General features: G+C 35.0%; 1 protein-coding gene across 3 annotated transcripts; it reads left to right on the top strand.

The window, feature by feature from the left end:
* The first annotated feature begins 2,697 nt into the window (after positions 1-2,697).
* LOC108830095 (probable E3 ubiquitin-protein ligase RHY1A) lies at positions 2,698-3,943 on the top strand. 3 transcript variants are annotated; one of them, XM_018603700.2, is made up of 3 exons: positions 2,712-3,032; positions 3,116-3,228; positions 3,538-3,943. In XM_018603700.2, exons 1-3 carry the CDS (start codon positions 2,847-2,849, stop codon positions 3,824-3,826), a joined length of 588 nt encoding a protein of 195 aa, XP_018459202.1. In that variant the 5' UTR covers positions 2,712-2,846; the 3' UTR covers positions 3,827-3,943. The 3 variants fall into 3 exon arrangements, with proteins under 3 accessions (XP_018459203.1, XP_018459202.1, XP_018459204.1); XM_018603702.2 differs by having other exon boundaries at positions 2,717-3,032; positions 3,533-3,943; XM_018603701.2 differs by lacking the exon at positions 3,116-3,228 and having other exon boundaries at positions 2,698-3,032; positions 3,533-3,943.
* The last annotated feature ends 7,620 nt before the right edge of the window (positions 3,944-11,563 follow it).

The following is an 11,563-nucleotide window of genomic DNA, read 5'->3' as shown; positions in this document are numbered from 1 at the left end:
TGAAAAAAAATTATATGTTTATTATATTAAAATAAATATTTGTGGAGATTGCACGGATCAAACTTTAATTGGTATTTATTGAAACTGAGTTATAAATGTCAACTAATGATTTACTCTAAATATTTATCAATAACAACCAAAATATATAAATGCAATCTATAAAAAGTAAGTAAAGCTGAAGGAAGATATACTAGAAGTTTTTCATTAATTTTTGTCTTCCTGATTTTGTCAATATTGGTTAGAGGTTATCACTTATCAATGATATCTATAGTTACTAAAACTAGAGTTTGATGACTCAAGACTTGAGTCATCAAATATAACTCAAAATTAACCAAACAAAATTTTCAAAAAAAAATTATATGTTAGTTTTGTGTTTGACTTTGAGTTTTGAGTCAATTTTACAAATTGCCTTCTCTATTTATATCTATAATTATTTCTTCAGGAAAATAGACGTCTGGATCAAAATGAATGCATGAGTGATTATGTGGGTGCTGTTTGTATGGTAGAGAGGGAGACGAAGTAAATTGCCGCGAAAGTTCCTCTTCCTTGTTTCGTCCTTTTCTTGGTCTACAGTAAATCTTCACATCGTACCAAAGGATCATCTGAAATGCAAATTGCCTTTTCTACTCTAGTCCATACATAATATATGTGGTCCAAAAATCACATAAGAAGTAACTCTCTTTTTTTCTCTTGTTTTAGGCTTTTAGCATAATTTAGTCACAAAATATTTAATATTTTACAACTTTTTATTTTGAGTACACGTATCTTTATATTATACGATGACTCACAAACGCGGTTACAATGAACCTTACAAGAATATGGTTTCTTAAAAACTTAAAAGAATACTACAGATTTTTTTTCTCAAAAGTATCATAGACTATCTATCAGTAAAAAATCTTATATAATACAAGAATTATAAAACAGTTTAATTTTCTTTTTCTATTACTGTTAACTAGTGAATTTAGTTGAATCTGATAATCTAACTTTAGAACATTTATTACCTAACTTTATTTTATTTACTGTATTGTTATTTTAAGATAGATGAATTATGTTATATAAATGAATTTATTCCAATGTATACTTCTATAATAAAAAAAATTATTTTAGAAAAAATATAAAAATATTACTTTCTAATTTTTTAGAAAAAATGTAATATTTCTCTATATTTTTCTATACTTAGAGAAATTATATTATAAAGACATATATTAGAGAAAAATCCGTCTTTATAATAAAGTTCTTTTATTTTATATAAAAATATAAAAGAAAAAAACAGATCTAGAATTTTTCCGAAAAGTTGTACCGAATTCATAAGTAGAGATTGTTCTTGTTCATCAATCTCTTACTAGTGAGTTTATGGATCTTTATTTACTTGAACATTGATATATCATACTGATTTACCGTACCATGTTACTGCTGACCGTTAAAGAAGTAGATTTAGAAATTTTTTAAAGAGAAAGATGAAAAAAAAAAAATTAGATGAAACCGCCAAAAAAACAGATCTAGAAAAAAAATTGAGAGAAAATATAAGCTAGATGAAAGTTTAATTATCCACTACTTTACATTATTTTCAGTTTAAATAGTATTTCATATCACTGACGTTTTTAATTATTATTTCAGAATAGTTTTCTTTGTAAGAAATTTTAGAATAGTTGTAAAAACTTGTTACTAGTTTAGAAAATATGACTTTCACGGAAACTCAAACGGGTTTAACGTTTTATACCAAAACGTAACCATATATTCTGTTGTAATAGAGCAAATGCATTTTTCTTACTTATTTTCTACCCTCACATTATTTATGTGTCTTTAATCAGTTTCATATAATATATTACCAATTGTTACTATTTTTGTTTACTAATTTGATTTAATAATACTGTTATGGTCTTATTATACGATTTTTCGGTAAAAATATTACCAAGATTAGTCATCTAAGAGCATCTCCATCAATGATACTCTATGAACCCCACTTTTTCATTATTTTAATTTTTTTTTTTTTCGTTTGACTTTTATATTAACAAAAAAAAATTGGACCAATCGCGGGCGCCATGTGTCGTGGAGTCCGCACTACAGTGACAAGGCGGGTTCACTGCAGTGAACTTCCAAGAGACAGATTTAAATTTTTATAATATTTTAATATTTTTTTTTTCGAAAAGCGTGTGAACCTCTCTATTGAACCTTCAATGGAAATGCTCTAAGACTTCACTACTAAGATTCCTTTTGTTAAATTACAATATATTTCAATTTAAGCTGTGTTTTATGATTTCTTTTGTTTTAGTTTAAGTGATATTTTCAAAGTTTCTATGTAAATAATTAAGATAATTGGGATGTTTGTGACCATTTATATTCGGTAGTATAAGTTTATATTGGTTGAATTAAATATAATTATTATTGTTCTTGTATAAACAAGATAGACTGAATAAAAGAATTATTTTTAATCGGTGTACAAAAATCTTAAAAGTATTATTATTATTTTTTGTAAACTTAGTATTATTAATTTGAAACAAAAGAAATATAATGTTCTTATATTTACTAAAGTCCGTACTGGTAAGATGTAAAAAGTTTAGTTGTTGTCAAAAGGTTTTAGTGAAGATGGAAAAGATAGGCAAAAAAAAGAAATTTAAACGTTAAATAAGAAACTATTATCTAATTTAAAACTAACTTTTAGATTCTTTTTTTGAACTTTTGACAAACTTTTAGTATATACCTAACTAACCCATCTCTATATTTTTCCATCCTTATATAGTATTGCTCTCAATTATTAGTGATGTATAAACCTCTGTGGCTGCCGGTCATTTATCTCTCTCTCCCTTCCTCTAAGCAAAAGCCAAAACATAACAAGAATAAAAGCTATGGCTGGTATGCTTCCAGGAGTTGAGTGCGCGAGGAGGCGGCGCTTCCACGGCGGTGCTCCACCGATTGACTTATCCAACACGGCTTCTGTGGCTGCAGCAACGGGACACGTATGGACTCGCCGACCATCCTTCTCTCTCTACACTACCAATCACGAGAGTCACCAAGCCTATGTCTCCTTCTCGGTAATGAAACGTCTAAATAAAAGAAACGTTCAAACATTTTCTTGGGAAAGATTGTAACTTTTAAAAAATTTATAAAATTATAGGAGAGAAATATTAGGAACAAATCTTACGGTGTTGATAACCATGAGAAGCTTGTAGGAGCAGCCAAAGAGGCGAAAGATAGATTGGACGAGCGGCTGAGAAACCCGCGAAGAAGGTTTGGTTTGTTTAAACAAGTGTATGATAGCAAACCAAGTCCTAATTCACCTTAAAATCCACTGAACCAGCTCAAGCATTTTGCTTTAATTCCATGATAATGACGCATGCTGATGTACTATTATCTTTCTAACATGTGGTATCACATGAGCATATAATTGTGAGATTGCCTTTTGTCGGACAATTATTTTATCCTTTTAGCGACTTTTTCTGGGATAGGCGTATTTTAGCAAGGGCTTTCACTTTAATGTTAAGATTACCAAATTTGACATTTACTTGTCCGAATTTTGCTTTGAATTTTTAAGTTCAGGCAAAATGACAAAGACAAAGTGAATAAATTGGAGCAAGGGAAAGGTAAATCTCTCAAGGATTTACCGACAGAGGTAGTTGGGTTAAAGAAGAGCCGGAGAAGGCTTGTCAAATGGTTCGGGTGGCGAGTAAAGGAGCAACAAGAGTGTGCTATATGTCTAGACCAGTTCAAGACGGGTGAGACATTGGTCCACCTACCATGCACCCATAAGTTTCACTCCATATGTTTATTGCCTTGGCTAGATACCAACGTGTATTGCCCTTATTGTAGAATGGACATTTGGAATTAATTGTAATATTTAATGTCATATCATTAGGTCTTGTTTACGGCTAATCTTAGAGCATCTCTAAAAGTAATCTCTATTTTGTAGTTTCCTAAATTTTTAATTTGAAGTTTTAAAGTGTTCTTTTTCAGAAGTAAAATTTCAAAATTAACTTTAAAATTATTTGTATTTTTCATTATGATCTTTATATTTGTCATAGGTAACATAAATTCATAATTCTTTTATAAATAACTAACACATATATAAAACTAGAAATAAAAATACACAATTAAATATTAAACTACAAGCAAAATATCACTATTCCATAAAATTATTTCCGTAATGCTCCTATATGTGATCAATTAGTGCATTTCGAAGTAAAAATGACTCTTTTTATTTTTAATTTGTAGATTACGAACTAAAATTGTTGATTATTAGTGTATTTTTAATATTTATTAGGTTTATTTTGTAATATTCTTGTTATCTAATTTGACTTTTAAAATAATATAAAGCTTGTTTTAAAAAATTTATTTAATTTTATGTGTAAAAATTAAATTTCTAGAAATTAATCTGAGATTTATGAGATATAGAATTTTAAAGATTAAAATGAGAAATGAAAAAATATTTAAGAATCATAAATAGAATATGTAATTCTAAGATCAAAATACAAATAAAAAGATGAAACTTCAAATTCGAAATTTTGAGTAGTGAAATTTCAAATACTCCTCAAAATTTCAAATTTGAAACTTTAAATTTTCTTTTTGGAAAGCGAAAACTATATATTTGAAGTTATAGAATATTTTTTGAAGATGCTATTAGTCTTTAGAATTGTTAACATAAGCTGGGTGCCCGCCACCCAGCTTCGAAACCCGGCCACAGCGATTTAACATCCTTACTGCTGGGGCGCTGGACCCCTTCGGGGGATATTTGGGAAAGTGGCTGCCCAGACACCAGAGATATCAAAAAAAAAAAAAAAAAAAAAAAAAAAAAAAAAAAAAAACTGCACACCTTGAACTATATTACCTCGTGAAAAGTGCATCCATAGTCTATCATTACTTTCTACCATATATATATTTTTTTTGGCACTGATACTTTCTACCATATATAAATCATATTATAACATACTAGGGGAAGCCTTACGCAGAAGTTTGTTTCATCATTATTTTGTGTTTAACATTTATTTTTAGTTTAAAGAGTTTTTATTTTTGTTACATGATCTTTACTTTTTTTTTTTAATTTTATCATTTTTCATTGAACTTATTTGTTATAAGAAGATTTCTTTTCAGTTTCGTCGGAGTTGATCAATTTTTATAACTAATAAAATTGCTGAAATTATTTAAATAAGACTATATTTTTCTTTGTCATGTAGATTTCTTAAGATTGTTTGTTTAAATATAATTGATCTAGTTTCACTTTTTTTTACTTTGTTTTTTATCCAGTTATTTTATATTGTAGCTTTTGTTAAACTCTTGACAAATATCTTTTTTCATATCTATAAATTTTTAATTTACTTTTGATTATAAGTAACATTAGCTTTCACTACTTTTTACAATAGCTTTGATTTTTTTTTTTTACTATTTATAAATGATATACTTGTTTCACCATTAAAATAATTTTATCAGAATGAGATTATCTTTTTGTGATTATCTTATTTTATTTTCTATATTTGTCCAAATTTCACTCTTATTTATTTTATTTAACATGAAAAACATGAATCATTCTTCTTTTACATTTTTTTATTTCTTGAATCCAGAAATATTTTATTTTGTATTTCTTATAATATGATAATTTTTAGGGGAAATTTAATTTTAACAAAAGGTATTTTTTTAATTAGACAAGAAACATGAAAACCTAATACAAACTTTTACTAATTAATAGTACTTGTTTGTTTACAAATTTTATATGTTATTATATTTAAAATCCAAGTATATCATGTTGTTTGAAATAAATAGTTATGATTTGCAAAACAAACGACACTGGTTAATTTTTAAAATATGATTTAACTCTGATTTTATTAAATATAATATATATTAACATCTTAATGTATATTATCACATGACCTTAATAATTTATTTTCTTATATTTATATTCTTATTTTACTTTAATTATTTATAAATCATAAAATTATTTTTAAACAATTTCAACTTGCATTTTACAAAACGAATGATGAGAAACAGCAAGGATATATGTATTTGGAATCAGTTATTTGAAAAAGAACAACAGTCCCCAGTAGCAAGATGTTCACAGTATTCTTCAAACTCATTCGCTGAAATTATGACATTATGTCAACTGCAGAGGAACCATCAGCTACAATTTTGAAGAATTTCAATTCTACTTAGATAAACATCCTTACAAAATGTTTAAAATGGAACCGCTTTTGTAATCTTCTTGTCTTCCAATGTAAAGCGTAACATTCTGATGTATTTGTAAACTATCCCAAAGAAAATGGTCTCATGACACACAAACTTTGTTTTAGTGACACCCAAACTTTGCCTAGCGTAAGAACGAAGATGACACACATTAACTATACATCTTTGTTCTTCTGACCCAAGCTGCAAGCAACACATAGCCAAACATCAACAACATTATGTACATTTTGTATCTTTCAAAAGTGAAAGGGCGAGCCTTTTAATTACAGCGGATATTTCATCAATGATACACACGTCACTAGGCTCTAGATACCGAAGATGGAACAACTGGAAACTGCAGCGTCTATGTTTGAGGAACCGTCAAGGGAATCAAAGACAACTACATAATTGCCGGAGCAATAGTTTATGTTGATGTAAAGATGTCCGCCCTGAAGTAGTCGCTGACGTAGTTGCTGAAGCAGACGTCGTAGTGAGTGGTGAAGACCATGTGGAGTCGAGATGCTGAGCTGGAGTCGTGCAGACTTGGAGAGCAAGATAGTATCTTGGAGAAAAGGCAAAAAGGAATAAACTTGAGGAGCAAGTTTATGACTTAAAGGAAGAGGAATAAGTGCATTCCAAGAAAAGGAAAGTTGCACTTATTGATATGGAAGATGTCCATATTGTGGTTCCTTGGAGACTAGGGTTTTGGGAACGTGGAGTTAGTATAAGATAACTATGTGGTCGTCTGTAGAGAGACAGAGACACAGAGGCTGATCTTATAGAGAGAGAGAAGCGCTTGGAAGTGTTCTGGGTCGTGCTGAAGCAGGGGCTGAAGTACTTGACGGTGGAGAGACATAAGCGGGTAGCTTAGGAATTGTTCAGTAGCAGCTGTTAGGGTGTTAACAGGCTAGCGAGGCTGATTAAGCAGAACTTGTAATAGGGTTTACAAGGCGATTTCTAATAAAGTTATTGGGTGTGCTTGTGTATTTTGTCTCTCTTGATTTACCTTCTGCATTACTTAATTGTGGTGTCATCTTTGCACTTACAAGTGGTATCAGAGCGGGGCTCGATAGAGTTAACGACTTAGTTTCGAGTAGATCAAGGTGAAGATGGACACGGTTATTTCTGTGCAGAAGGCAATCGTGTTGAAGGCGGACCAGTATGGTCATTGGAAGGCTCGCATGAAGCAGTTGATTCGAGGAATCAATGAAGATGCGTGGACAGCTGTGGAGACTGGTTGGGAGGAGCCTACCATAGTCACAGCAGATGGGAAGAAGCCTAAGCCAAAGGAGGATTGGTCAGAGGCAGAGCGCAATGCATCAAAATTTAATGCAAAGGCGCTTTCGACGATTTTCGGAGCTGTTGAAGTAGAGCAGTTCCAGCTGATTCAGGGGAGTACTACAGCTAAAGAGGCATGGGAGATCCTGCTGAATTCGTTTGAAGGAGATGACAGTGTCAAGAGGACACGTTTGGATCATCTTGGGTCGCAGTTTGAGAATCTGAAGTGGTCAGATGCGGATACGGTGGCAAGCTTCAGTGCCAAACTCAGTGCTATGGCGCATGAAGCATGTGTACTTGGAAAGAAGTACAAGGAGAATAAGCTGGTGAAGAAGTTGCTACGCTGTCTTCCAGCAAGGTTTGGAGCTCAGAAGGCGGTCCTAAATATGACTGCAAACACGGATGAGCTCAAGTTTGACAAGGTTGTGGGTATGCTAAAGGCGGAAGAGATGGAGACAGGCAGTGGCTCGGTGTCTACATCAGGAGGTACGCCAGGGAGTATAGCCCTTGTAGCTGAGAAAGAAGTTGATAGACTTCGGAAGGTTGAAGATGCCTTGGGGTGGATAGTCAGGAATCTTGGAAAGAGGATGAATCACCCTGAGGAGATGAAACAATATGGTCGCCAGGGAGGTGATCGTGGGAATGGCATAAGGAGAGGAAATCCCAAGTGCTACGAGTGTGAAGGAGTTGGTCATATAAGGGCTAACTGTCCGTTGGTACAACGAAGAGAGCTCAAGTGCTCTGAGTGTAGAGGTGTTGGACACACACGGCGTGAATGTCCAAACTCAAAGAAGGGTAAAGGTAGTCCATTGCAGTCGTATGATGAGTCAGAGTCTGAAGAAGATGGAAAGGTGAACCTTGTTGCATTTGGTGCACGCAAGGAGGGATCTAGTGAATCTTCTGGTTCAGATCTCAGCACAGATGATGAGGAGTATCACGTGCTGCTTAACAAGTGGTTGAGGGTCAAGGATCAGAATCTGAGATTAGAGGATATGGTTCTGAAGCAGAACGAGCTGCTTGAAGAACTTCGTGAAGAACTTGCGGCTGTGAATGAGAAATATGAGTCTCTTGAGCAGAAGGTTAGCAAGGTGAAGAAAGTTGCTACTGGAGAAGTACAACAGAAGGGGCTGTCACATTTCGTGCATGGGAGCACATCAAAAAGTGGAGTCAAAGAAGCTTGTCAGGAAGTACGTCGGGACGTACGACAAGGAGTGCGGCAAGAAGTACTACAGCGCGTGGCTGTGAGTAACAAGCCGAAAGTGGTACGTCAGTGCAGCAACATGAAGGTCAGACAGGAGGTTCTGAAACATGGTTGTGCAGCTGGTACAAGGAAGGAGACTGATCGGTGCATCAGTAACTGTGTCAGGCCAAAGAAGAAGCAACATCGGATGTGCTGCTAGTTCTGTGGTAAGGTTGGACACAAGAAGGTGGAGTGTTTTGCTCGTGAGAAGAGCAGAAACATGACCAAGAGGGTGAACAAGACGGTCACTAAACCCAAGAGGGTTGAAGAGGTGTCTGTAGCCAAGAGTGGCTTACTTGATGAGATCAAGGAGAAGATATCAGAAGAGGGATGCAGCTCTGGTAGGAGTGATCTTGAGGAAGATCAAGAAGCATCAAGTCTGGAGCTAGGACACGGAGTTGTCCGTAGCACAAAGGGGAAGGAGATCGAAGTGCGTCAGGAAGTGATGCGAGAGGATCTTCAGGAGGGTGATAGCGAAATCACTCCAAGGCTATAACAACGAGTGCAGAGGGCACTCGGGGTGGTTGAGAAGAGGCTCATGGTCAAGGAGACGACGCAGGAAGGAAGCCTGGTCCTCAACAGAAGTGGGTCGAGAGGTAGCTCGACAAGTGCGTCAGATCGTGATGCAGTACGTGTAATCTATTCCGCTGCAGCAGAGGCTGTATCATGATTACGCATGGAGTAGCAGACGGGTGTGTCTGTAAGGCTTGACATCTAAGCATCTGTTTTAGCTTAGTATGCAATCAAGCAGGGGGAGAATAGTGACGTTCTGGTCCAAGGAGTGCATATCTCATGGGGGAGAAGAGCATAGTGATGGACGTCCTGAAGTAGATGATGCTTGTCTTATGGGGGAGAAAAGCATGGTGTGGTGCACATCTCGTGGGGGAGAAAAGCACAATTGGCGTGGAAGTTTCCAGGTGGGGAACGTGGTTGTTGAACCAGAAGAAGGTTGTGCTTGATAGGCACACAAAGCTAAAAGGGGGAGATTGTTGATGTAAAGATGTCCGCCCTGAAGTAGTCGCTGACGTAGTTGCTGAAGCAGACGTCGTAGTGAGTGGTGAAGACCATGTGGAGTCGAGATGCTGAGCTGGAGTCGTGCAGACTTGGAGAGCAAGAGAGTATCTTGGAGAAAAGGCAAAAAAGAATAAACTTGAGGAGCAAGTTTATGACTTAAAGGAAGAAGAATAAGTGCATTCCAAGAAAAGGAAAGTTGCACTTATTGATATGGAAGATGTCCATATTGTGGTTCCTTGGAGACTAGGGTTTCGGGAACGTGGAGTTAGTATAAGATAGCTATGTGGTCGTCTGTAGAGAGACAGAGACACAGAGGCTGATCTTATAGAGAGAGAGAAGCGCTTGGAAGTGTTCTGGGTCGTGCTGAAGCAGGGGCTGAAGTACTTGACGGTGGAGAGACATAAGCGGGTAGCTTAGGAATTGTTCAGTAGCAGCTGTTAGGGTGTTAACAGGCTAGCGAGGCTGATTAAGCAGAACTTGTAATAGGGTTTACAAGGCGATTTCTAATAAAGTTATTGGGTGTGCTTGTGTATTTTGTCTCTCTTGATTTACCTTCTGCATTACTTAATTGTGGTGTCATCTTTGCACTTACAGTTTAACATGAGCAATCAGAAAGAATAAGATCAAGAATTTGCGAGCTCTAAGATGGATTTCATCATCTCTTCCCTATAGAAAAGCATTCTATCAATTAGTATAAGATAATTCCCAGATTTTGACAACACAACAAACACACTCTCTCAAAATCTATATATATAAAAGGCTTGTGAAATTCTGTATATAAACGCACTCTGTGAGTTCACCATTCTACTGAAAAAGAATTTTCTAGTGTTCTTAGGAGTTGTGAGGATGATTTTTACTGGATAAAAGCTTACCTTTTTATAGCTGGAGATCCACTGAAGAGAGGTAGATGCATTGAATGAATAATCGTGGTTGCACTGGGTCTAAAGAGTTAAGGTCGTCAGTGACATTGAATCAATGCTTCCGTAACAGTTCGAGGAGAAAAATTGCAGACTGAACGACACGAACGGGGCTCCACCCCAGTGGCGGATCTAGGAAGATATATAGCTGGGGGCAGTATCATATAAATTCGATTAGTTGGGGGCACTATCATACGATTTGAGTCATTTATCAAAGAATTGGTTAAAGGAAACAAAAAATTAATTGGGGGCACGTGACCCCGTTGACGCAAGTGTACGTCCGCCCCTGCTCCACCCAGAGATCTTTTGATACCACTCAAATTACCCTAAAGAGTAACTTATTCTTTTAAATAAGAGGTTTAATTGTAATACTTAGGGATCAAATCACGAGAAGTTAGGAAACCAATTAAATCTAATCAATTAATCAATTCTAGGTGAAGTTTGATTTTTATGATGGAAATGTAAAATAACAATCCTAATTGAGTAAGACAGTTGCTCTATTAACAATATGATACGTTGTTTATAAAACAAAATGTGATAGACATAGGACTTTTATTCAGGTGTTGGAGATTATAATGTCTATAGATGCCTAACAAGTTGTTTGCATGATATTATAGAACTCAGCCGCTTAACAATCAGTGATGTCTCACTGGTTAACTAACTAGATCTATGATCTCAACTGTCCTCTATTGACCAGAGAAAGAGTCGATCGATAATCCTGTGGGGATATCGAGCGATACACCTTTCGCAGCCGATCGATTGTTCAGTCGGGATATCGATCGACGGATCTAGCTATGCCTAGGCGCGAGCCGATAATGAACACTAAGTCTCAAGGAGGGCTCTCGTTCTTCTCAACAGAAGACAAGTTAGTTCAAACATATAATTCAAGATCTAAAAACGTCCTAGTGATCTATGTTCTAGTTAGCTATTCTAGAACAAGCATAGAGTACAATTCATTTGATGAATA

The sequence above is a fragment of the Raphanus sativus genome, chromosome 6, assembly GCF_000801105.2.
Source record: "Raphanus sativus cultivar WK10039 chromosome 6, ASM80110v3, whole genome shotgun sequence".
Taxonomy (NCBI): Eukaryota; Viridiplantae; Streptophyta; class Magnoliopsida; order Brassicales; family Brassicaceae; genus Raphanus; species Raphanus sativus.
The sequence above is the reverse complement of the archived record's forward strand: the minus strand, read 5'-3'. Positions and strand labels throughout refer to the sequence as shown.